Raw genomic sequence first — 27,641 nt, forward strand, 5'->3', positions numbered from 1 at the left:
CCAAAAGGCTTCTATTTTTTAATTATTATTTATTTCTTTAACCTCTGCACTTGATATCTACTTTTCCTGTGAGCCAGCCCTACATTAGGTATATATCTGGTTGCTGTGTAGGAGGGACGATATGTGTAACTGCAGAAAAGGATAAGTCTTCCTCTTGCCAGTGTCCATGAGATAAACCAGCAGGTAATGAGGCCTTGCAGATGGCCACACTTTGCTCTTCTCATCACTCTGATACAAGTCAATCTTTAAAGTCTCATCCTTCTTTTATTCAGACCACTGCAGCCCTTTAGGAGTGTTTCTAATTTGACAGACAGGTGTTTGGGGGTTTTTCTTCATTATGGTATGAATTCTGTATGGTATGTAATTACTGAGCTCACCAGTGCTCTCTCTCTCTCTCTCTTCTTAATGATGTTCAAGTTTATTTTGATAAGACTGTTGTTTTTTTGTTGTTGTTCATATTTCTCAGTCTCATAATGGCTTTACTGCCATTGGCACAACTCTGGTCCTACATTGATGACCTGACATGGATGTAAATTCAATCTGGCAGTCTGCACTTTAACCTCATATCGCATCACTTCAAATCCAAAGTACTGGATTTCAGAACCAAAAGAACAGAAACTGTTCAAACGTACAGACTACCTATCTCCCCTTGTCCGATAAAGGAGCACTGTCATTAGCGTAGGCTAGCGTGCCCCAGTGCTACACTCATTCACAATCAGAGAGGGGGCGTCCTTTCAGCAGGAGAGGGGCAGGAGAGACGTGCCTCATTTGTGCCTGTGGGGGGGGGGGGGGGGGGGGGTCTTGTTTTAACCTGTTATTTGAAGATGTAGAGCGATACCCCCTACAAAAGCACGAGCTGGTAAACAACACGAGTGCTGCCCATCCTGAAAGGTTTTGCACACACTCCTTTCACACAGCTGGGAATTAGAGCGAATTTAACGAGCAACCTTGTCACCGGCAATTACGTGAAGATGGCGATCCCTTTGCAGAAGGCATGGGAATTTCTCTGAAACAATCCCCCGCCCACCACCACCCCTCAGAACAACCATCAGGAGAGGCATTTCTCCCCTCCCAAACACGGCGTCATAGTTACAGCAGTAAAGTACACGGGTGTGGCGGTGGGGGGGCTAAGCAGTTCAGAACACAAAATGTCCGCCCGAAAACTACCAAAGAAGTATGATTATTGAATTCATGCTGAAACTTTAAATGATTATACTTTAAAAAATATATATCTCTTTTTTATTTATTATTGGTCCAAAGTATTGACAAAAGGGCTCTGTTTAGCACTGCTTTTTTACAAGAAAAAAAAAAAAAGAAACCGAAAAGGACTAAATCCTGCATATACAACATCCACAGGAGCCGAAGCCGTCGGTTCATATAGCTACACTGGCACAGGAAACACCGCGTTTGGGCGCACGCGGTCACACTGCGTGAGAAAAGCAGGATTTGAAAAACACTTGAAAGACAAAGAAACACAAATAACAAGGACGGCAGTAATAGTGCTTGAAGAAGAACAGTGTTTTATTTAAAGGAAAAGTACAATCCTGGAGCAGTGTCAGTGTCGTCTCGCGATTGTGATGCGACGCGCGCGTGAATACGTCTGAGAGCGCGGGGCCCTGGTCGGTCGGTCCCCCGCTGCTGAAGGGCGCGTCTGGGGCCCCGCGCGGGAGTCAAAAACACACCCATGCTGCATGCCAGCTTCAACACTTCTGAGAAGGGCTCCATTCCAGACCTTTTTTCAACGTCTTTCAATGAAGAGGATACATGTAGAATCGTTTTTAAATTACAATCACACCCGCACCTAAAACACCCCACACCCCCATCATACAGCAGACATACAGCGGCGTGTGCAGACAGAAATGGGTGCTCCACTTGCCTGTGCGTTAAGTGAGCATTTCGGGAGCTACACACCGGACATGGCAGACAAAGAAAAAGCACTTATTGGGCACATTCTTTTCAAAGAGAAGAGGGTCAGTTAAAATTCCACTTTTGGTCTTTTTTTTTTTTTTTTTTTTTTAGAAGATAAAATTGTACATTCATGACTTCCTTTGTTTTTTGGTCGTGTACACAAGAGGTGGTCACTAGCTGTGGATTACAAAGTTGATCGACTTGTAAGAACTCTGCAGTTAAAGCAAAATAATGTTAAAGGTACAGAGATCAGTGTGGAGAGAGTGTGCGTTTGTGTGTGCGTGTGTCTTGTGTGTGAATACGTGCAGAAACATGTCAAACATGGCACCATTCCTTTCACAGGACAGGAGCAGGTCAGCGCATGATGAATGCCAGTAAAATGGTGACCACATCACTCATGGATGCTGGTAAAATGGAGGCACCAAGATTGTAGGCCACTCTGCCATTATCTATCACTCAATGTGGCACACAAACAGCAGTAAAGTAATGGGTAAACAATTATGAATAAAAACAACAGTTATTTGTATAATTCATATATTTTTTAAAAGAGATTTGTGAGATTTGTACCGCTAACAGCACAACTCCACATTGCGGTTTGATTGGATATAAAACCAGGAAGGCTGACTTGCAGCGTAATTCTTTCACTACAGATATTCTGATTTTAATGTGCGGAATTTATAACACTCCTTCATGACATTTCTGACTCTACCTAAATAGGCTCAATAGATTTACCAGTTGTGTACCAACTTTACCTCCTGTAGTTGGCTGTGAAGTGAAGACACAGCACAATTGACCTAGTGTTTCATTTTGAATTACATTATATATATAACACACAGAACCTTTTAAACACAGAGAAAAAAGAAAAAAAACTTTCACATGGAAAAAAAATGATTAAAAACAAAGAGGCAAACTAATATTCATAACACCAAATCCTAAAAAATCATCCAGCTGGACACATAAATCTATTTGGAATCTTCTAGAAAAAAAAAAAAAAAGATTATTTCTGCAAACTTAATTAGCAATGAATGGTGCATTGGGGTTTGAAAAGGCAGCCAACAAGGTATGCATTAATTTCTAAATACTCTACCAAATACTCTTTATTCTAAACATTACCCAGAAAACAAGATTAATTGTGTGGCAAATTATGAGACACTTTGAAAAAGGGCAAATTACGAGACACTTGTGTAGTACGGGGCCATAAGGAGTAACAGGTGGTGCTTCAGTGTTGGGCTGAAGCTTTCCCCACCGTGCCACCATCTCAGGGGTATAATCATCACAGCTACCTCAGGAAAAGAGCGGGAAAAGCCTAACTTCACCGAGGAACGGTAGAGTTCCGCCATCTTGTTTAGAGCTCGCCTGGAGCGTTCGTCTAATAGTATTTGTGATTTCTCCACATACATTTTCTTTAAAAAATAGCTGGCTTGCGGTTAACTTTGTTTACTGGTCCACACTAATACATCGCAGGCATTATGTATCTCAGCTTATCATATGGTTGCACACTGCTGCCTTGATAAAGTGGCTTTTACTGAACGTCTGGGTCAACACACTGCGAGACCTAAGGTTGGAACTGACATTTTTATCACAAATTAGCTAATGTCATTAATAAGTTGTTCATTGGGCCCTAAATATATGCGTTTTACAACAGAATACTGTTTAAAAGTATGATAAAATGTTAAATTAAAAAGGTTGTATCTGCTTGGAGCCCATTCACTTTGGTATCCTTGAAGCCCAATATCTCAAAACCACACAGAACGCAAAATAGAACATACTCAATTATGAAATTATTACATTTGGCACTTTTTAATTTTCTGTATTTCTTTTCTTCTTTTTTTTTATTTTTATAAATGCATGCATGATGCATTTTTACTCTAAAATATGTCCACATGTTTATGTACCATTTCTGTCCAGATATACAGGTAAAATTGAATAACATTAATGTAATTACGATATATTAGGGAGCTGTGTTTTCCTTTACAACGGCTTGTATCCATCCACTCCAAACTATTCACATAATGTGCGGTATCACTGAAGGGTCCTACATAAGAGCTATATATCTTCATAAGCACTACATAGCACATTCATAAGCACTACATACGCATTCATAAGCACTACATAGCGCATACATAAGCACTACATAAGCATTCATAAGCACTACATAGCACATTCATAAGCACTACATAAGCATTCATAAGTGCCCAGTGCGGTGAGTAATGTCAACATCGATGCAGCAAGTAAAGTGACATTGCCATGACATACCAAGTGAACTGGCAGATCCTTAAGTCGGTCATCAACATAGGTTCTTATGAATGCCTATATAGTGCTTATGAATGCCCTATATAGTTCTTATGAAGGAGTTATATAAGTCTTATGTAGGACCCTTCAAATACAGTCCTACTGAATGTTCTTACTGATCACAAACACATGCATGTGCATACGCACACGTGCACACGCACACACACACACAAACACATTGAAACACGTGAAGACACATATATGCGCACACACGCATGTAAACACACATACAGATGTGCCGACACACAGAAAAGCACATGCACGCATTCATCCAAATGAGCAGATAACAATCATGCACAGAAAATAGCAAAAATCACTTTTTTTCTGACACTGATCCAAAAGCAATCTCCATTATTTACCATTACTCCTGATTAGAGAGGGCACACGTCGTCAGGAACACAGTGGTGAGCGTTTTTCAAGTTTGAGAATAAAGAACTGAGCCACAGTTTAAGCCAGCTTCTAAGATAAACTTAAGAGTGCCGGGACTCCAAAAGGCGGTTTCATGGTCGGTGCGTTAAGAAAATAATACAATAAAAAAATGATATATGTATACACAGAGAGAATATTGCAATACTGATAATTCAAATGCGCAGTGTAGGAGTTAAGCCCTTTTACTCAAACTCTCCTTCCCTGACCTGCAGTCTTTCTAACGGGAATTTATTCACGGATCAGTCTGGCATTACTCAAGATCAATTGGCAGAGTAGAAGGATATAATTAGGGTTATTATTGCATTTGTACAAACAAAGCAAGCTGACATATAATTGGATTTCTAACAGTATAAACACACGTAGAGTGCAGCATATTTAGTGCAGACCATCTGTGACAATCAAGCACGTTTTTTTCCGCGGTTAACGAGGACTGCCCTTTTGCAGTAAAGCTGGAAACATGCGGCTTTTTTTCTTGTTTTCTATATTAACCGTGCAATTATACATCTGCGCGACACAAACAATGTGAGAAAATATATTTTCACAGACGTGGTTGTCTTCGACTTTCATGTTTTTTTTAAATATTGGGAATAGATTTGACTAGATTAAGAAAAGAATAAATACTGAATTAAGCGGAGACAGACAGCTAATAACCGATAAATTAAGCATCTTGATTGTCACAAATGTCAACATCGGCATCTGTTGGCTTCGCCGGTTCTTCCAATTCTGTACACCAGTCAGAACACGACGTAGGCTTACACAGTATGACGAAAATAATAATAACAATGTACCAATATGCATAGTCAATTGCATATGAAGAACAAAATTATTGCAGCTAAAATGAACGTTCGCGTGAATATCGAATCCTTTCTTCTGTTGTGGAAGACCTACGACCTCAACAAATTTGATATGCGTTTGGGAAATTCTTTAAATAACAAACTGACAAGTTTAAAAGGCGAGACCTGCCAAATACACCAGACTTAATTGTTCAAGCGCTCTCATGCTAAGAATCTGAACGGTAAATTGCCTAGTACTGTACAGATATTCATACCGGCGATTTGGCAATTTGACTCACTCAAATGGTATAATTTCACATCCTGGGGCAACACGAGGCCAGAGAAAACACAGCCTTTGCGTCGGTTTCGACAGAAATAAATCTGATGATAGTAATTGGATATTCCAGGTTCTTACTGGAAAGGATCCTCTTAGGGCCAAAACAACCAAGCTTCCTGAAGGCTTCAGATGGGAAATACAGGACCCAGCAGAGAACTTTCCATATCCTCTCTGTATCTGTAATGTGGACGCAGTCACATGACACAGTACTCCGCGAGTTCTGCAGAAGAACTGAGACTCATTCTTACGCTTAAAAAAACAACAGCAAACGCAACAGAGCTAACGGCTGTTTCCAACAAGCCATTAAAACTATATCACTATATCATTCCAAATACTGTAATAGTGTAAATGTAACATTATCAAACAGCAGGGGTAAGAGGTTTTGAGGCCAGGTGACACTCCATTCGCCTTTACTGGGAGGGTGTGGAATGGGTGCAATGGGGGAATGCTTTTTTCAGCATACAAAACGGAGAAGGATTAAGATTTTTTTTAAAGCCATCCGTAACATAGAGGCATTTATTGATTTATAGATGGAAAAATAAAAATAAATGCACACCTCTCTATTTTTCTTTAGAAACATTTTGTGCATAATAACAGACACTAAAATTGTCTGTGATCACAGCAGACATGCATGCTGTCTATAATATCCACCGTCAGTAATTACATCATAATTACGTCTCTAGTCTGTAAAATGTGTGCCCTTATTTCTTACAGCTAATTTAGAGACGTGGCACACAATATGTGCGAATTAATCAAACATTCTACATCTAAAAGCTAATCGTGGTACATGTAGGTAGAGAAAAGCTCTGCCGTTCTTACAGTATTTAACAAATGGCTATTTGATCGTGCTCGCTCAAAACTTATGGGCAGCATAAGTAACTGCTCAAAGTAAACTGACTTCTATCATGACTGGCAATGCTATATACAGTAGCGTCATATAGTGTATGGCGGTTAAAACAAACAGAATGACTTCATTCTGCACCTGCTGTTCATCAGTAACATTTTTTTTCCATCTAAAGGTCTATCTACAAAATAAAATAATAACAATAAATATATTATCCATCAATCAGTAGGTTTGAATGCAAGTACCTTTCTATGTGATTATTTGAACATCCATTTCAGAAAATAGCAGATGCTAATGTACCCTCTTGTCCATTTAATCTATAAGCAAGACTAAAAATAAAGAAAGCTAACTAGTAAAATTACAAATTTAATCTAAAAAATATGTTTAACCTGTAGTACCCTGCCTTGAAGTCAAGAATCAGAATCATATCTGAAATTTCTTCAATGAAAAAACAAATAAAATAAATTTAAATAAAAGTACCAATATTCAGCTATTCTGTCATGTATCTCTATTGGACTTTGCACCATGTTATTCCAGTAAACAAATGTTTAGATAACGTTTTTCAGTTTCCTCATTTTTACATCAGATAATGCTCAGGCATTCTGAAATTGTTGAAATTTTTTAAAATATGCCCCAAAATTACTCATGGAAAACGAAACCAGATTGGACCCAGAGTCCCTCAGCTGACCTTTGACCCTAAACCCATACAGTTGCCCAATGCCATTTATCAACAGTAAACCATAGCATAGCTCCATCCAATAGTGCACCTGTGTGCAGCATGAGGAAGGGTTACTCTAGTAATTAGCAAGTGAGATGTCATTTATGGTCTGCAGTTTACCGTGGTCCATTAGTGTGAAACAGCCAAACCAAACAAATCCGTAAAATACAGTTCACCATGGTCCCTTAGTGTGAATCTGGCAAATAAAACAAACATGTAAACGGGAAAAGAAAAAAAAAAAAACTGCCCCAGATGTCATGTAACACTTTCATACCAAACACATTGGTAAATGTTTCATAAGTAAACATTTCTGTAAAAGTTGTTTTTAAAAAGTAAACATTTGAATATTACCACTGAAGTGTTATAGCAGAATTTACCACTGGTTCCCCGAGGGTTCCCCAGGACCTGACCTCTAAAACATCTCCCCAGGGCCTGTCCCAAACACCGTACTTCCCTACTGTCGAGTATACAAGTTCAGTACACTAGAAGTTAAGGAGGCAACACTTTCTGTATATATAGTGTACTTAAAATCTCTGAGGGATATACTTATTCCCAGGGTTTTAGATGAGTGTACGCTTTTTCAGGACGTAAACCATCGTTTTTAGGGGGTCCCATATATCACAGAGGAAGAGGTGGGGCCTTGTTACCATGCGGGCAGGATGTCTGAGGACACTTCCACAGTACTGTTGGAACACAGTATGGAGGATACTTTTTGCATACAGCCATTGCTTGCTAAAATACACACTAAACAGTAGGCAGTATGTTTAGTTCATAGTACACGGTAATTAGGAGGCTCTATTGGACACAGCCCTGGTGTAATGGCACAGGGGAATGTGACTGGAAGGGAAGGTTCGGTAAAGGTTTTGTGCAATAGTAGCCAGGCAGATGTTTCACTCACCCAACGGTCACACAAAGCTCCACTGCAGAATCTTTACAATGGCCTTCAACAAAAACCAGCACTTCAGCACCTAGTAAACATATCACTGAAGCAGGATCTGATATTTAGTGTGACAGTGCACACGCGCACAAACAAACACACACACATCTCTCCACGAGCTGCCTGGGCTCATGTCGATGTTTAAACAGCCTTTATCGCATTAGCACGTGCGTGTGGCAGTGGCATTTCAAAGGCCTCGTTTTAGTATGGAAATTTCCGTGTGTGGGGGAAGAAAGGGGAAAACCCGCGGTTGAAGTCACATGACTTTCCCACTCGTTCTCCTCTGCGCGCCGAATCACGCGGGACAATTAAAACAGGTGGGGTGATCTGCCGAAAGCGTGTGGGGGTAAAAGCCAGAATCGGGCGGGGTAACAGTCAGACGTGGGTGGGGTAAACTGCAGGAAGTGGATGAAGATCAGGGGGAAAACTGGGCAATACAGGAATCCTCAACAAACATCCCTGAAGTTCGGAGGAATGACTAGAATTTAAAGACTTATTTTTTCACCCACTTGGTGATGGAAAATTAATAACATAACAGTTAAACAAAATTCCGGAAGATTCCCAGGTGGAGCACTATGTTGCGAGGTACCGTAATTAGCTGTGCTTTTAATCTGCTAAACTGCCACTATGGGGTTCCATGGACTTCTGCACTTGGAATGAGAAAAATAGCATCGTTAAACAACCCGACTTTCATCCTCTACCAGGATCTGAGCTGGCGTGACTCATCACTACTGTACCGTTTCACAGCTCCACATGCCTGAAGTTGGTTTCTCCAAATTCAACAACTTTTTCCACCACCCTCATCTCTTTTCTTTTAGTCTATTACCTACAATGCAGCCTGGGGTCAAAGGGCAGGGTCCCACGTGACCTGTTTGACAGCAGGGCTTCCTGGTCTGGGCCCGGGCTACTTTTTGGAGAACTTTCCGGCTTTCTTCTTGGGCTCGTAGGGCTTTCTGAGGATGCTGGGCGTCTCCTCCATGACCCGGACCAGAAGGTCGTCGATGTAGTCCTCCAGCTCCCTTATATGGGCGTCCTTCTTCTTCACCACTTCCTTCTGCTTGACGAGCTCCTGCACCACCTCCCCGAAGGACAGGCTGCTGTACGCGGCCACCTCGGCCACGCCCACCTGCTGCACTTCCTGCCGGACACAAGCCACACCCACGCCGCCATTTTAGCTCACTGTCCCAATTCTGTCCCAATTAAAATCCCTTCCCAGGGGCTGCCAGGGAGAGACCACATGCGGTTATAATGGCCTATGGTACCCCAATGTCCTCCATGGGCGCCGTTCAGCTCAGTTCAATCACCTATAAAAATACTTAATCTCAACAAAAATGTTTTTAATTTACATCATGATCAAAATTTTTATTGATACCAAAGTATCGTTATGAAAAGGATGCCAAATTACAAGACACCTATACAATTCCCAAAAATGAAACTGAATATGTTACCCAATATATATTTTCTCATACGTGTCATACATATGTTTCCCCACAAAAAAATGCTTCTTAAGCAAGACGTGTGTAATCAATAAGCTAAACCATGACTAGAGTCAGCAGAAAATATGTGTGGTGATGATCTGATGAAGTAATATGTAGGACTGTTTTAAAGTTACACACTATTTTCTCAACACCATCAGTAATCTTTTTCTTCTCTTAAATAGCATATGTACAGCATCTGTGTTACGAGCAAAGAGAACACGTGTACAGTCTTCATACAACCAACTGAAACATCTATATTCATTAATAAAAGAACTGAATCAGTACTAGGATTGTTAATCTTAAGTCTTGTCGAAATAATTGCAAAAAAGACGCAACATAAGTACTCCAATTCATAGGGCACTTTGATTATGAAAACACAAGCTAATAAGTTGAAATGAAAGTAAAATAAAAATAAAAAGTACCTGCAACTACAAGGTAAACCACATCAGTTTTCAGCAGTTGCCTGGGTCTGGTTGTATGAAACAATCGTCTAGTAATGTTCCCTCCTCTTTCCTGTCCTTTTTTAGACTAATTAGAGGTGTCGGTACACTGTTTTATGTGTTAATGATCTAATTACTGCAGGATATGTTTGCGTGTTAGTCCTCTGGAATCATCGGCTGCCCTGCACCAGACCCCGATGACATCCCCGGTAATTAGCTTTGTTTTGATCAAAACGCTTTTCCGCAGGTTTGTCAAAACGTTGAAAATGCTTGATCTTTTCTTCAGCGCCGTCAAATACTTTTAATTACCCGGACGAGGACGTCGCTGTGTCCGCTATTTACGGCACGGAGAGCTTCCGTGCGGTTAAGGCGAGGTGTGCATTCATCCGCAACGCTAAATAATTCCCAATGAAATGTGCAAACGCATTATTCAGAATCGAGTGTTCAAATGATGCAAATATCACATATCCACGATTCCAAAAAGTTAATGTTAGATGCAGTGTATTGTTAATATTGCTTAAATATCTGATATAATATTATGTACGAATGTGTTAGTAGACAACTCATTGTAAATTGTATTCATGTACCTGGCTGGACTGTACATGTTTGTGGTCTACATGCTAGAATGGCTCCAGCTGGGGCCTGTAAAAGTAAAGCTCTGTTCGACCCATCTCTGCAACATTCCCTCATGTCACACTTGTGTTCCTGTCTTCTGCCGTTCAAAATGTGTTATGGGAATCATTTATTCAGCATTTGTCCAATTTCGAAAACAAATTAAGCGCATGCATTTAGGGCATTTCTCTCTCTCAACTCCGGAAAAGTTTTTAGGGGGAGGGGGGTCGTTTTGGTCTTTCCCAGGGGAAAAGATGAGCCCGCTTTTCCTTGCGAAACTGATAAAAGACGAAGAAAACAAAACAAAAAGTGTGTTTGCGGTTGAGAGGAGCAGCTGGCTGCGATACCCCACCTGCGAGGAGCGGAGGAGCTCTCATTATGAAGGCCGTGGGCCTCCTTATCCCGCGTAATGAGCAGCCCTGCCGCTGCCAGCTGCGCCGCTCCCCGCCCCAGCCCTTTATCAGCCAGCGTTCCTGCACACCGTGCCCCACGGCCGCGCACCACGGTCAGTGGGTGAAGGTTGACATCACCGCCTCTTATTTTCCACTCTATCAGTTAAGTGCAATCTTCGCTATGCAGAATTCGGAACAAAAAAACAAAAACAAAGCAAAAGCAGGTGACAGGTCTATGTTCCGCAGCCACAGTTCAGGGAGGTCGTTGTTATCTCATGAGAACCTGCGGGTTTAGCTGATGGGATCGGCGATGAGCAGGGCGTGGCCGGAGATGACATGGTCTTAGGCTGCCTGACGGGTTGAGCAGTAAAGACCAGACAGGTCGTCTGAAGGTCTGCCCTACCGCTACAGCCCCCAGCCCTAACCTGCCCTACTGCTGCAGCCCCCAGCCCTAACCTGCTCGACTGCTACAGCCCCAGTGCTAACCTGCCCTACTGCTACAGCCCCAGTGCTAACCTGCCCTACTGCTGCAGCCCCCAGCGCTAACCTGCCCTACTGCTGCAGCCCCCAGCGCTAACCTGCCCTACTGCTACAGAGCCCCAGTGCTAACCTGCCCTACTGCTACAGAGCCCCAGCGCAAACCTGCCCTACTGCTACAGCCCCCAGCGCTAACCTGCCCTACTGCTACAGCCCCCAGCCCTAACCTGCCCTACTGCTGCAGCCCCCAGTGCTAACCTGCCCTACTGCTGCAGCCCCCAGCGCTAACCTGCCCTACTGCTACAGAGCCCCAGTGCTAACCTGCCCTACTGCTACAGAGCCCCAGCGCAAACCTGCCCTACTGCTACAGCCCCCAGCGCTAACCTGCCCTACTGCTACAGCCCCCAGCGCTAACCTGCCCTACTGCTACAGCCCCCAGCGCTGACCTGCCCTACTGCTGCAGCCCCCAGCGCTAACCTGCCCTACTGCTACAGAGCCCCAGTGCTAACCTGCCCTACAGCTACAGAGCCCCAGCACTGACCTGCCCTACTGCTACAGAGCCCCAGCACTGACCTGCCCTACTGCTACAGCCCCCAGCACTAACCTGCCCTACTGCTACAGCCTCAAGCGCTAACCTGCCCTACTGCTACAGCGCCCCCAGCGCTGACCTGCCCTACTGCTACAGAGCCCCAGCGCTAACCTGCCCTACTGCTACAGAGCCCCAGCGCTAACCTGCCCTACTGCTACAGAGCCCCCAGCGCTAACCTGCCCTTCTGCTACAGCCCCCAGCGCTAACCTGCCCTACTGCTACAGAGCCACCAGCGCTGACCTGCCCTACTGCTACAGCCCCCAACACTAACCTGCCCTACTGCTGCAAAGCCCCAGTGCTAACCTGCCCTACTGCTACAGAGCCCCAGTGCTAACCTGCCCTACTGCTGCAGAGCCCCAGCGCTGACCTGCCCTACTGCTACAGAGCCCCAGCGCTGACCTGCCCTACTGCTACAGCCCCCAGCGCTAACCTGCCCTACTGCTACAGAGCCCCCAGCGTTAACCTGCCCTACTGCTACAGCCCCCAGCGCTAACCTGCCCTACTGCTACAGCCCCCAGCGCTGACCTGCCCTACTGCTGCAGCCCCCAGCGCTAACCTGCCCTACTGCTACAGAGCCCCAGTGCTAACCTGCCCTACAGCTACAGAGCCCCAGCACTGACCTGCCCTACTGCTACAGAGCCCCAGCACTGACCTGCCCTACTGCTACAGCCCCCAGCGCTAACCTGCCCTACTGCTACAGCCTCAAGCGCTAACCTGCCCTACTGCTACAGCGCCCCCAGCGCTGACCTGCCCTACTGCTACAGAGCCCCAGCGCTAACCTGCCCTACTGCTACAGAGCCCCAGCGCTAACCTGCCCTACTGCTACAGAGCCCCCAGCGCTAACCTGCCTTGCTGCTACAGCCCCCAGTGCTGACCTGCCCTACTGCTACAGCCCCCAGTGCTAACCTGCCCTACTGCTACAGCCCCCAGCGCTAACCTGCCCTACTGCTACAGCCCCCAGTGCTAACCTGCCCTACTGCTACAGAGCCCCCAGCGCTAACCTGCCCTTCTGCTACAGCCCCCAGCGCTAACCTGCCCTACTGCTACAGAGCCCCCAGCACTGACCTGCCCTACTGCTGCAGCCCCCAGCGCTAACCTGCCCTACTGCTACAGCCCCCAACACTAACCTGCCCTACTGCTGCAAAGCCCCAGTGCTAACCTGCCCTACTGCTGCAGAGCCCCAGCGCTGACCTGCCCTACTGCTACAGAGCCCCAGCGCTGACCTGCCCTACTGCTACAGAGCCCCAGCGCTGACCTGCCCTACTGCTAGAGCCCCCAGCGCTGACCTGCCCTACTGCTACAGAGCCCCAGTGCTAACCTGCCCTACTGCTACAGAGCCCCAGTGCTAACCTGCCCTACTGCTACAGAGTCCCAGCGCTGACCTGCCCTACTGCTACAGAGCCCCAGTGCTAACCTGCCCTACTGCTACAGAGCCCCAGCAGTAACCTGAACACAAAGTACCAATTTAAAATGAAGGTAAAAAAGAAAAACCCACACACGTTCATTTACCATGCGCACAAAGAGGCATCGGTATGACCATGAACTGTTATTATTATTATTATTTTTCCTTAACCAAGGTCTCTGTAACAGTATAAAGGCGGGAGGGGGGGGAGGGGGGCAGATAAGAGGAGCACTTGGCATCTCCAGTTGTCTCATTACTGCACTAATGAGGAACTTTGCTCTGGGAATATTAGAGCAGCCATGTTCACATCTCTGCGCGGCCCCCGTTCGGAGCGTAATTAGAGCCTTAAAGCCGCACAGTGGCGGCTTTCGCCCGGGCGCGGCTCTCCGTACGGGGAGCAGATGTCAGCGTGGACACGACTCACGCCCCGCCGTGACCCGTCAGGACCGGCGGAGGAAAAGCGCTGTGATGGTCCCCACGGCTTTAATCAGGGCCTCCAGTGCAGCCCTGACGCCCGAGCCTGGCCAATCACGCAGGAATAGTAATTAACTTGAACTTAAACTAATGATAAAAAAAAGAAACACCTTCAGCAAAACTCTTTTTTTAACATTAAAGACTGGTAATGTTCTGACATAATGAAGGTGAAAAAAAACCATTTTTGTACTTTTAAAACCTTAAGTAAGGCAATTTACACATTACATTTCTTTTGGTGCGCTCCAATTATTATACAAGTACAATATAATAAATCTCGTGACCTGGAAGGACCACACTAATAACTTCACACAGTCTACAATTATGAGTAGATCAAAAATGATGGCCATTGTTTTCAGCTGTTAATTAGATAAATGGCACTCTTATAACAGGGTGTCAAAGATGATATGACTGCAGAAGTCTCTGCATTGATTGGGATGTCTAACGAGACCGAGAAATTGCCCAATTAAAAGTTAGTGGTGTTTTTGAAAAGCTTTTTGCCTTGTTTCAAAGATTAAAAAGGGCCTCTTTCCGAAAACTTTTTTGCAGATGTAAAAGGCATCTTGTTGCATCAGTCAAAACACATTTAATTAGCGCTATGTGTTTACTTGGGCAATTTTTTTTTGACAGCACTGCGCAAAATAAATAATTATTTTACATTGTGCTGTTTGCTTTAGTAAATAGCATTGAGATGGTTAAGCCTCTCACGCTGAAAGATCTCTCCTCAGAATATCACACGGAAAACCCTTAACAGAAGCCTTCATCTTGACTACATCCTCATTTACTTCAGTTACCAACAGTCTAAGCTTGTGTTGCCCTCAGTGGCCATGTAAACATCAATAACATCGATCCGAAAATCTGAAAGTAACCAGTGATTTTACTGGAGCCCTTTAAATATCTAAATTCCTTCAACCCTCTGATTGCTTCTGTCACCATAACGGAAGCCCCAACTCCTTTAAATCACGACTTATGGATGGTGATACAATGTCATACAATGTAACAAATGTAATTTGATCGCTTGATAACAAAAATAAATTTTTTTTGTTTTTTTGGAGGCAGAATTTTAGGATTTTTCCTATTTTTAAGTAGCATGACCTTGAATGTGTGTTCAAGGTCAAGATGCAGTCATCATAGAGCAGCCTTACATTTTCACGGCCCTGGCTCTGCTCCCGGTGAGGCGACGTCTGTCGCACCCCGCTCAAGTCCTCCTTGCTTCTCAAGTTACCGCTAAAAGGTGAAAAAAAAAAGAAGTCTGTCACAATCCAAGTTGGAGAAGTCTGATCGTACATAAGAACCCATCGTGGACAACACACAGAATTAAAGATCTGATGTCACACAGAATGGAATGGAAAGGTCAAATGGATTCTGTTTTTGAAGATGGACTAATCAATGTTCGAGTATATGTCCGAGTATTTGTAGTTTGGGTTGAAGGGGTCGGTGATGTACCTGAGTCTGTAGTTTGGGTTGAAGGGGTCGGTGATGTACCTGAGTCTGTACTTAGGGTTGAAGGGGTGGGTGGTGTACCTGAGTCTGTAGTTAGGGTTGAAGGGGTCGGTGATGTACCTGAGTCTGTAGTTAGGGTTGAAGGGGTCGGTGATGTACCTGAGTCTGTAGTTAGGGTTGAAGGGGTGGGTGATGTACCTGAGTCTGTAGTTAGGGTTGAAGGGGTCGGTGATGTACCTGAGTCTGTAGTTAGGGTTGAAGGGGTTGGTGTCGGTCGGGCCCTCGCTGCTGAACGGGTTTGGGGAGCGGAGGTCGCCCGAGCTGCCGGACCGGCTCCCATTGCTGGCCTTGCGGCCGTCCTTCTTCCCGGTCACGCGCTCCAGCAGGCTGACCTTCTCCTTCTTCTCCTTCGGCCGCTCCCAGGCCACGGGGGCCTCCGCCTGGAAGGGGTTGCGGTTCCGCGGCAGGGTGGCGTACTTCTGCGGCAGGCCGTCGCAGACGTCGGTGAACGGGTCGCCGAGGCCCCCGCTGTCCTCGCCCCCCGGGACCTCACTCTGAGACCGGCGGTGAGGGGAGGAGCCTGCCAAGAGACGAGCGCACTCCTTTAGACTCCTCCCAAAACCTCCCGGAGAGAGGAACGCGCTCCATTAGACTCCTCCTCAAAGCCTCCTGGCTCATACGCCAGCCACTTCTGCAGTTTCCTACACTGGGACCTCAATTTAGCAATTATTCAGCTTATTATTCTGCTGTCTTTCTTTCCAAACAGTTTGTTTCAGTAAGCCAATTGTTTGGCCTAGATATCTGACAGATTTGTCTTATTTCTCAGCCTCATAATGGCTTCCTTGATTTTCATTGGCACAACTGGTCCTCATGTTGACAAAGGCAATAACAGACTCCAAAGGCAATGAAAAGCCTAGAATCAAGACTAGGTACTGAATACCTGCACTAAGGATGCAATTGAACACACCAGACTAATCAGAAACAGCTGAGAATCAATTGGTCCTAAATATTATGGCGCCCTGAAACGGGGGGCTGTGTATGAAACAGGTAGCAATCCCTACTCGGATCACCTGATATGGATGTAAACAGTCTCCAATTAGAGCTGGCAGTCCGCACTAATACTCACTGTTTCATTTCAAATCCAACAGAAATTGTAGCCTGGTCCAAATATGAACTGTGTGTGTGCGCGTGTGTGTGCGTGTCTGTGTGCATGTGTATGTGTGTGCGTGTGCGCGCGCATGTGTGTGCGTGTGCGTGTGTGTGTGTGTGTGCGTGTGTATGTGTGTGCGTGCGCGCGCGCATGTGTATGTGCGTGTGTGTGTGTGCATGTGTGCGTGTGTGTGTGTGTGTGTGTGTGCGTGTGAGTGTGTGTGTTCCTGGTGACATGACTGTGACAGAGTATTTAGGTCACAGCAGCCTACTGAAGATACAGACAGGAAATTCCTCTTCGCATTCATTTGGGTTTCAAAGACCTATTTATTCAAGGATTTTAGTGAATCTAAAGACCCAAACGCAGCAGAGGGGGCACATGATCGTACCAGCATATCACAATACAAGCTCTGTGAGAGTCTTATTCAATCATTTCAAAGAGTCTCAACAATTATCCACAAAAAAAGATCAATTACTCTGAAAATGCTCGGCTTAAATGCCTGCCTCCAGGATGCCTGAGAGAGTCTGTCTGTGTAATGCCCAGTGCTGCACAAAACACTACTGTTGTTTTGTAGGTTGCTAGTTAAAATGGTTTACACAGACAGTGAAATATTAATAAATATTAACGTGAGTCACACCTGCAAGAGACATGAGACCATCTCACTATTTCAGTGTGGGAATGGGTAAAAGGTGGCAAACCCTCCCCTATGTGGTTTCTCCTGACAATTTGATGATAGTCTGTTAATTAAAATATTCCCCGGGTCCTTATCTGTCAGAGTTGTGACCCGCGTGGAGACGGTTGGGCAGAGGGCGTCCTGTCTGCCACATCCGTATCCACAGAACATCCCTCTGCAGCTCCCGGTTTTTTTAGCGGCTGACGCGGGTCAAAGGTCATACATAGGCTAATTCTGGCTTGGGCAGTGGGTTCATATTCATATGGAAATCAATTCATTTTACACTCACAGACAAAATGGTTCCCATAGGAACCCTGTGATTCCACAGAAGAACCCTATCTCATTAAAGGGTTCTTTGTCAGGCAAAATGGTTCTTTGATAGAGGGTTCCATAATGAACTAAAAAGGGTTCCTCTATGGAGACAAGCCAAAATAGTTTTTTTTCTGGGAGTGTATATTAGTTATCTTGTTCAGGCAGCTTATAGCCTAGAGGCTACGGTGCTTGCCTGGGACCTGGAAGGCTGGAGGTAGGTGGTTTAAGCTCCAGTGTAGCCACAGTAACATCAGTGCACATTGGACCCTTGAGCAAGGCCCTTAACCCCACGCCGCTCCAGGGGGACTGACCCCTGCTTAGTCTACTCAACTGTAAGTCCCTTTGGATAGAAGGGTCAGCTAAATAACAGGAATGCACCATCGTGTGCTGTACGCCGCACTGTGAGTGGGTCTGCAGGGGCGGCGGGGGGGTCTCACCGCTCTCCTCGATGGAGTTCATGGAGTCGAGTTTGGGCCGGAAGTGGGTGCCCATGAGGTCGGACATGGAGTGGGCGGCGGAGAGCTTCTGCGGGCCCAGCAGGGTGCGTTTGGGTTTGGGTTTGGGCGGCCGGTCCTGGGCGGGGCGCGGGGGGTCGGCGTCGCAGGCGGCCGAGCGGGGCAGGATGGCGGACGAGGCGTCGGAGAACACCCCGTCGTGCTTGCGCCCCTTCATCTTGTCCTTCAGCCGGGAGAAGGGCGAGCGCGGCTTGTCGCGCATGGACAGGTCGAACATGCTGGCCGTCATGTTGTTCCTCATGAACTGGATGCTCACCTGGATCTGCCCGCGGCCCTTCTTCTTCTTCCCCGGCCGGGACTCCAACGGGTACCAGCTGCAGGCAGAGGGGACAACATGGAGAGGGCGGGTGAGGACATGAGAACATGGACAACAGGCAGAACAACTGGAGGCAGTGGAGACAGACACAAAATGGAGAGGGCGGTTAAGGACATGAGAACAAGGACAACAGGCAGAACAACTGGAGGCAGAGGAGACACACAAAATGGAGAGGGCGGTTAAGGACATGAGAACAAGGACAACAGGCAGAACAACTGGAGGCAGAGGAGACACACAAAATGGAGAGGGCGGTTAAGGACATGAGAACATGGATGACAAGCAGAATAGCTGGAGGCAGAGGAAACAGACCCAAGATGGAGACAACAGGTAAGGACATGAAAACATGGACACAATGCAGGAGAACAAGCACCAACCCAGGGTCCAAAACCGGCCTTTGTTTTTAATGCCCGCTTCCTGGTCTTGTTGGGAGACGTTGCTCAATAGCTCAGTGGAGTCGGCCGCAGCATACAAGTGGCGGCCTGTATCGTAGTGGTTAAGGTGAATGACTGGCATACACAAAGTCGGTGGTTCTAATCCCGGTGTAGCCACAATAAGATCCGCACAGCCGTGGGCCCTTGAGCAAGGCCCTTAACCCTGCATTGCTCCAGGGGAGGATCGTCTCCTGCTTAGTCTAATCAACGGTATGTCACTCTGGATAAGAGCGTCTGCCAAATGCCAATAATGTAATGTAATGTGAAGTGTCAATGGCGACAATACGGTAAAATTATTAAAATACAAAGGTCATTATTTTTTCCCACAACTAAATGTAGAAGCAATAGGTGATTATATTTAGCCTAATATCTCCCCGTTTGTTAAGTTATTGTGTTATTAGTGTACCAGCTGGAAGCAGAGGACAGAGACACAACATGGAGAGAGCGCGTGAGGACAAGAGAACAGGGAAAACATGCAGGAGAATACACACACCAAGGCATGAGACCTGCAGAACTGCCCAACCCTGGTCCTGGAGACCTACTGTCCTGCAGGTTTTCACTCCAAACCAAACAAACCACACCTCATTCAACAACTCGAGATTTCACTGAGCTGTGAGTAAGCAGAATCAGGTAAGACAAATTAAAGTTAAAAGACAAAATGTAACAAGGTTGTGCAGCCCTGCGCTACTGAATGCGCAGAAGATGCGTCAGAGATGGAACAAACCAGTAACGAAAGTGATGATTTGTTGTCTCTATTAAAATGTGAATGAAAAATGTAATACATTATTCAGAAACATGAACTTTCACAAAAAATAACTGTGATCCTAATTCAGCAACAGCTCTCACTGATCATACCACTAACCGACTTTATCTACCCATTATCTCACATTACCTCATAACCTGCTGCAAGAACAGCCATTATTGGGATATATACTGCTTAAGTATTGAATGACACAGTAAAACTACAACTTGCTTATTGTTTATAGCTTCAATTCCAAGATAGCGTTTTCATTTCATATCCTTATAATCATTTTATAAACGATCTGCCAGTAGACTTCAGTACTGCGATTAAATATTCTGATTTTATGACCCCAATAGTTAGGGTTTATATAAATATATCCTTTGTAAAAATATTGGAAGCATATGCTCAACTATTTGCATTAGTGTTTCATGTTTGAGGTGGATTTGCAGATAGGGGCTGTATACTGGGAGCCATTTGCATTTAAATGCCTTTGACCCCGAAGTTAATGCAGTACTCTCACCCCAAATCCATTTATTTTCTATAGCCAATCATACCCCTTTGTTAAACTGAATATGATATGAGGACAGGAATGATAAAGGCTATTCTTGAAGGAGAAGATTAAACACTTCTAATGACAAACAGGCCCAGGTACGGGCCCAGGGTGCGTTTAGAGGGGCTTTAGGACTGGATCCAAGGCGGGTTTTAGCACACTGTGTTATACCAACGATCTCAGAGTTATACCAACGATCTCAGAGGACTGTGATTTGGCCTCAGGAGAAATGGACACTTTCCCAGCAGTGCTCTTACAGCACAGCAGCTCCACAGCGCCGGGCGACCGGATCTGCAGAGATGACATCATAACAGTGATGTCGCTGTGATGTCACTGACAGTGCTCTTACAGCACAGCAGCTCCACAGCGCCGGGCGACCGGATCTGCAGAGATGACATCATAACAGTGATGTCGCTGTGATGTCACTGACAGTGCTCTTACCGGACAGTTGCTCCATAGGGTTGGGTGACCAGATCGGCAGAGATTACATCATAATGCCATCCGATCGAATGGTTCTAAAAATAAGTGCTTTGCTTCAGATGTTTTGTTTTGAAACTTTTATTGGATAAAAATAATTGATAAAAAGAAGCTGTTGGAGGCCAAACAAAAATCTAGGCCTCACTGTCCAAAATTCTAATTACTGCAATCAATGAATGCATTATTAATTCATAATATATGGGCTAATGGTGGATCCATTTGGAACAAAAGGGCTAAAAGCGTTAGCCTTCCCAGCACTGTGTGGGGCAGACTCTTCAGTATCCTCAACTGCCCCGAACAGACTGTTATATTTAGGGTCAGAACGACTTTCACTGCGTAGATCCATGTACTTTCATTCAGTTTAATGGGATGCATTGCTCTGAGTGATCTCAGATACGGCCAGTAAAATTCACTCCCATTATTCATAAACAACAGGAAGCATTTCAGTTGAATCCTCCCTTGTCCATTCACGCAGACCTCCTTCTGATCTACCCTGTGTGGGCATGTACGTTTGCGTGTGTATGTGCTAGTGTATGTGCGAGTGTACATGTTAGCATGTGTATGTGCTAGTGTATATGTGCGTGTGTATGTTAGTGTGTGTATGCGCATGTGTATGCGTGTGAGTGTGTGAGTGTGAGTGAGTGAGTGTGTGTGAGAGTGAATGTGTGAGTGTATGTGTGTGTATGTGCGTGTGAGTGTGAGTGTATGTGTGTGTATGTGCGTGTGAGTGTGTATGTGCGTGTGAGTGTGTGTGTATGTGCGTGTGAGTGTGTGTGTATGTGCGTGTGAGTGTGTGTGTATGTGCGTGTGAGTGTGTATGTGTGAGTGTGTGTGTATGTGCGTGTGAGTGTGTATGTGTGTGTGAGTGTGTATGTGTGAGTCTGTCTATATGTGCGTGTGAGTGTGTATGTGTGAGTGTGTGTGGATGTGTGTGTGTATGTGTGAGTGTGTGTGTATGTGCGTGTGAGTGTGTATGTGTGAGTGTGTGTGTGTGTGTGTGTGTGTGTGTGTATGTGTGAGTGTGTGTGTATGTGTGTATGTGTGTGTGCACGGCTTTCATCAACCACTGCCCTGCGTGTTTCAGTGCTTGTGCCGCAGATCGAGTTTACAGACTGACATGTTTCACCGGAATATTCCGTCAGCCATTTCCCAGTACTGGAGAGAACACTCCGGAACAAAAGCCCCGCATATGTCACCAGTCAACCCCCCGTGCACCCCCCCGCTCCTGCCCCTGCCCCTGCCCGTGTTCACCAACAAAAAAAATCAACTGCATTATTTACAGCCGCAAAGCAGGGAAAGCTTAAACAAACAGGCTAGAGAGGGGCATTATGCGGCACCTCCCTGTGACCCCGGCAGCGCAGTTACCCGGGCCGGTGCTGATCCCCTGTATAATATGCGCACTCAGGCCGACAGCGGCCTTCCAACGGAGCCGCCGGCAGGGCGCTCTGACCCGAAATGGAGGTGCCCCGCCAGAGGTGCCCCGCCAGACGTGCACGCCGCACTCGTAACTTGTTTGCCAACTTTCGATAAATTATACATGAGGCCGGCTGGCTGTCCGCGGCCGTCTGCCTCAAAGGGGGGGCGGCGAAGGAAGAGGGCGCACGACTGGGGGGTCCCCCTTCTGCCTCCTCACCCTCAGGAACATCCGAGCGTCAAGCGCCTTCGCCGGGAGAACGTGTCTGGTGTTACGGTGCTTTTAACGGTTTAAGGGGATAACGTTAAAGCCAGCGGAGATTGAGCCGTCGCTAACAGCTCCGTATAGCAGGATGCCTGTAAAGATGTGCAAACACTCGCATATTACATGTCTCTTTATTTATTATCGGCATGTTATTACCAACTTGCTTCATTCGTTTTTGATTTCCTTTTGACTTTTTTGTTCACATTACTTTGTATTTATTTTTCATTGATTTTATGATTTTATATTTGACCTCTTTAAATGTAGCTTTTACCTTTAATTTATTGTACCACAGGGTAGAGGGGGAATGGGTTAGCATTAGCTTTAGCAGTGGGGGAATGGGTTAGCATTAGCTTTAGCAGTGGGGGAATGGGTTAGCATTAGCTTTAGCAGTGGGGGAATGGGTTAGCATTAGCTTTAGCAGTGGGGGAATGGCTTAGCATTAGCTTTAACAGTGGGGGAATGGGTTAGTATTAGCTTCAGCAGTGGGGGAGTGCGTTAGTGTTAGCTTTAGCAGTGGGGGAGTGCGTTAGTGTTAGCTTTAGCAGTGGGGGTAGTTGCTAACAGAGTAGAGGGGAATGAGTGTGCTACACCCAGGCAGTGAGTGAGAAGGCTGCAGATAGGCCCTAGGTATGCCAAAAATTCCAGCGTAGAGGAAATGAAGCAATAAAACAGGCAGATGACAAGAGTGGAGCACAAGACAGAGGCACCCAGCTGTAAACAGGACGTCCACACCGAGTGAAATCAAAAGAGGCAGCAAAGTTTTAGGAGAGAGCACAACTGCCAACTACACCTGCCAAAGCACCCACAATAGAGCGGTGGTGTAGTCTAGTGACTTCGTAATCTCAAGGTTGCATATTTGATTTCCGGGTAAAATGCTGTAAGCACTGGAGATCACACTACACTTTTGCTTCAGTGAAAACCCAGCTTTTCTAAATAGATACTATATGAGAACGCAAAAGCTTTTGTCTGCTAAATGCCTGTAATGTAACCTTAGTTTAAGTGCAGTAGGCATCTAACACCACCACGGAGAAATGCACACTTACTTTGCATTTAATGACACATGTATTCGCATTATAACCAGATCATTACATGGGCCCTCTTCATGTTAAACAAATATTTTCTCATAAATAGAACATTGGGCTTAGTCATGCATTCCAATCACACTGCAGCTTTGTCTACGCCCAACCAGTAAACGTAATGTGGAAAACCGTCCGGCTGTTCTCTGACGGGGGGGGGAGGGGGCGTGTGGCTGTTCTCTGACAGAGGGAGGAGCATGTGGCTGTTCTCTGACAGAGGAGGGAAGCGTTTGGCTGTTCTCTGACAGAGGGGGGAAGCCGGCTCAGGGTGGGTCATGAGACAGTGAATCAGGAGCTGGCCCGACCCGTGCATTACTTCTCCTAATCTGGGTCCGCGTCTGTGGCTATCGGGCCGGGGCACTAGGAGGACCACCGAGGCCATTGCCATGCAAGTACCTGAAGACAGCAGGTGACACAGAGGCATGACAGGCACAGGGGAGTGTCCCAGCTGCACCATACTCTCCCCCCATTGGCTGGTTGTGCTGCCAGTCTCAGGGACCATACAGGTGAGACAGGTTAGGGCAGAGCTGCTGCTGGATGGTGTTCTTATCATTTGAGACTCTCTGGTGTGGGATTTGTTTATCAATCTTCCACACCAGGTCAAGCAGGTCAAGTGCTGTGAGATGTTGTACTCTCCATAGAATGCAGTAGACTGTTGCCCCAATCACAAAATGCATCTATCCATTCTAATTACAATGAGCCAGGAAGGGCTAAATGGCCATGATCTTCCAACACAAATGATAAATCCAATCACTTAATCTAGCCACACTATTATGATAGTTCAGAACAGCCGAGTTTCGGTGTGAGATCCCCAACATGAACACTACTCCATCCTTCCACAAAGGCCCCTAACCTCTAAAATCTTTTACAATCTTTAAAAAAATAATTTATTTTATCAATTTGAAAAGTCTATCGATTTTAGCAATTCCTTGCTGCACTGAAATCCAATTCCCTGCAAAATTTAAAAGCTGTACAGACGCAATAACAAACTGTAAATATATCTGTTTCTTATTTTTGACAGTGTTTTCAAAAACTAGGCCTGAATTATTGTTGCTTTTATCATGAAAAGTGCAACAGCATGCCAATATTTTGGTGTGTCTAGGTGTCCAGGTTCTTACTCTAAACGAAAGGATGTTTAACATTCCTTAAAATCTTTTTTGACAGCGACAGTGAGCTATGTTAACAGCAAGACCGCAGAATAAATCTGACAACATTCTCATTGTTAATTGATTTTGTCTATGGGATGAGGACAGGAATAGAACCGTATTTCTCAATATTACAAACACAAAATGCATTCTGTTTTTAAATAAGCTGCACACATTTCAGGACTGCTCAGAGAGGAAGTAAGCCCTCACTCCTTTAGTATTTAGCATGTAATTATGAAAATGCACAAGTCAATCATCCAAATTTGAGGAAATCTTGAGTGATTTTAAGACCCCACTTCAAACAAACGGAGCATTTCACCATGTTGCATCATAGCATACAGCCATTTACCATGACAACCTACTCCTACTACTCCCATTCATTCCCACGGTGCAAACAGGCAAATCTCATTCTGTCCACTGTATACTGTATTTCAGCTTAGCTTCTTTTTGCCCTATTGCATTTCTATTGAAAACATCTAAGGCTGCTGCTTGCTGTATGTAGCATTGTTAGACTGACAATTTTAGTCGTATTGACTGGAGAATTCAAGGCAGACTGGTGGCACATACACTCAGTGAGCACTTTATTTGATATTTATTATACTTATTGGTCTCCTGCTGCTGCAGCCTATCCACTAGGAGGTTTGACGTGTTGTGTGTTCAGAGAAACTCTTCTGCATACCACTGTTGTAATGTGTGGTTATTTGCGTTACTGTCACCTTCCTGTCAGCTGCCACCAGTCTGGCCATTCTCCTGACGTCCCTGTCTGCAGAACTGCTGCTCACTGGATTTTTTTAGTTTTTCGCACCATTCTCTGCAAACTCTAGAGACTGTCGTGCGTGAAATTCCCAGGAGATCAGCTGTTTCTGAGATATTAAAAGCACCCGGTCTGGCACCAACAATCATTCCACAGTCAAAATCAATATTGCATTAACAAGCTGTACAGGTCTACCTGATAAAGTGGTCACTGAGTATACAAAACCACCCGCAGATTAAACGCAGCAAAGACAACACACACCTATTTAGATATCGAGTCTATAATGTGTGGGGGGCATTAAAGGTCAACTCAAATTAATAATAATAATGAATAACTGATGACACAAGGGCCCACCACACTTGAGTAATTACCAATATTTAGTTTGTTTAATTACAGCAGGTGTCTGTATACAACTGGTGAGAATTTAACATTTTACATTTTACACTGTCAATAGCAGTGCTAATGTTCCACTGAGCCTTCAATATCAGAAAATGGTGGACATGACATCACCAGTGCTGGTGCTGCAAACAGCAAACTGCATCAACAGACCTTTAAGTGCCAGACAGAACTCATAAGCACAGCACTCAGGGCCATAAGCACAGGCTTAAACCAAAGAGCAGAGGCCAACGGACCGATCGGAGCGCAGGGCGACAGCAGCATACCAGCCCAGTGCCAACAACACTTTCAGCACAGAGGATTACTGCTGCCACAACACTACAGCCGAACAGCCTCAGGCTTACACTGACTGGTGACAGAGTCACCACTGATGGTGAGAGTTACCGTCAACTGCTGATGATGTCACAATAGACTGTGTTGGGAAGAGTGTCAGAGATACCACAGATAATGCAAGCTGTAAGAGTGCGGTCACAGTGCTTCCACAAATTACCACAGCTTTTACAACGGATGGTTATACTAGATTGTGAGAGCTACTGTGGACTGATCTTTGTGGTTTCTTATCTCAGCTCCCAAAATCACACATTCGATTCTTTTTTTTTACATTTAAGTATCCAAACCTGATATTTATGGAACCTAACAGTGACCACATTTTAACACCGGGTTAAAATTCGGAAAGACTCACTCAGTTTTTCTCCGCTCCTTGTTGTCAAAGATTTCGTTGAGGTTGACTGTCCTCTGGCCCAGGAACTTATCCATGCCCACCAGGGACCTGTGCATGACTGTGAGACTCAGCTCGTACACCTCCGGATTCCCCTCCAGGAGCAGACCAGGGAGCTCGAAGGAGGCCTCCTCCCTCCAGACGGGCTCCAGCGTTTTCTCTGCCACAGAAGTGGAGTACTTCTCCTTCCCCAGCTGAATGATGGTGTAGGCATCATTGCTGCCGCTTTTACCTTTGGGTTGTAGGTCTTTGGCCTGGAGAACCGTGGCTTGCACGTGCGTCGGGAACCATTTTTGAGACTGTTCTGCAAGTGACATGTTTACCTCACTTCCTAAGTCTACCTGGCTTATTAATTTTCCTAAGGGCCTGTTTCGGAGAATTAATAAATATTATGGAACATGACGTCACACGCAGGACACGTTTGTCATTGTCACCATTCAAAATCAAACGATGAATAATGCTGGAATGAAAACTAAGTAGGCTACCACCTAAAAATGGTTAACTTATATGTAAACTAGCCAGAAAGGTACTGTTAGGTATAATAGCAACATTTACCTACTTAATATGAGCACAAAGCTGATTTGCATGGCTTTACAGAAAGATCAAACAATAACAGCTAATGTTACATACAAAAAAAAAAACTACATTTAATTTTAAAAATGGTTCGGTCACACCACAGGGCTTTCCACCTCCGGCCCATCCCCAAACAGCCCATTTAACGACGTAACCGTTTGTGATCCGGCTGGTCATCTAAAAAGAAATCGAAAAGACATTTTAGGTAGCTAGCTAACTTATACTGCTTTGCTAAATATACTAGGTACACGTTATAGTTTTGACATGTCCTTCTTTGTTAATCACACTTTCTGCATATCGCGTAAACGCCAGTGTGCCGATATAGAAAAGGTCCACAATACCCTCCAGCTTGTTTGCTTACAGGTCAACATTCGTTAAAGTACATGACAACTAGTCACTAAGCGACAATTTAGCTAGCTAAGTTCGTTAGCTATCTAGCTAGCACTGTGTAAAAAATTAAGGTAGATTCCAGTCGATCCCATTACCTGCAAATCATTCTCCCCGATCAATATGCGAGAAAGGCATCTCTTTATTTCAACATAGCCGTGCGCGAAAATTGTGTCTCATCGGGCATCGCTTGTATGAATCATTTC

General features: G+C 45.2%; 1 protein-coding gene across 1 annotated transcript; it reads right to left on the bottom strand.

The window, feature by feature from the left end:
- Positions 1-1,497: 1,497 nt before the first annotated feature.
- LOC133118549 (rab11 family-interacting protein 2) lies at positions 1,498-27,641 on the bottom strand. Its single transcript, XM_061228645.1, has 6 exons — positions 27,534-27,641; positions 26,440-27,225; positions 18,115-18,506; positions 15,780-16,122; positions 15,245-15,326; positions 1,498-9,376 (listed from the first exon to the last, which is right to left on the bottom strand). The coding sequence occupies exons 2-6, from the start codon at positions 26,790-26,792 to the stop codon at positions 9,143-9,145; spliced, it is 1,404 nt and encodes a 467-aa protein (XP_061084629.1). The 5' UTR covers positions 26,793-27,225; positions 27,534-27,641; the 3' UTR covers positions 1,498-9,142.

Source organism: Conger conger, chromosome 18 (genome assembly GCF_963514075.1).
Source record: "Conger conger chromosome 18, fConCon1.1, whole genome shotgun sequence".
Lineage (NCBI taxonomy): Eukaryota > Metazoa > Chordata > Actinopteri > Anguilliformes > Congridae > Conger > Conger conger.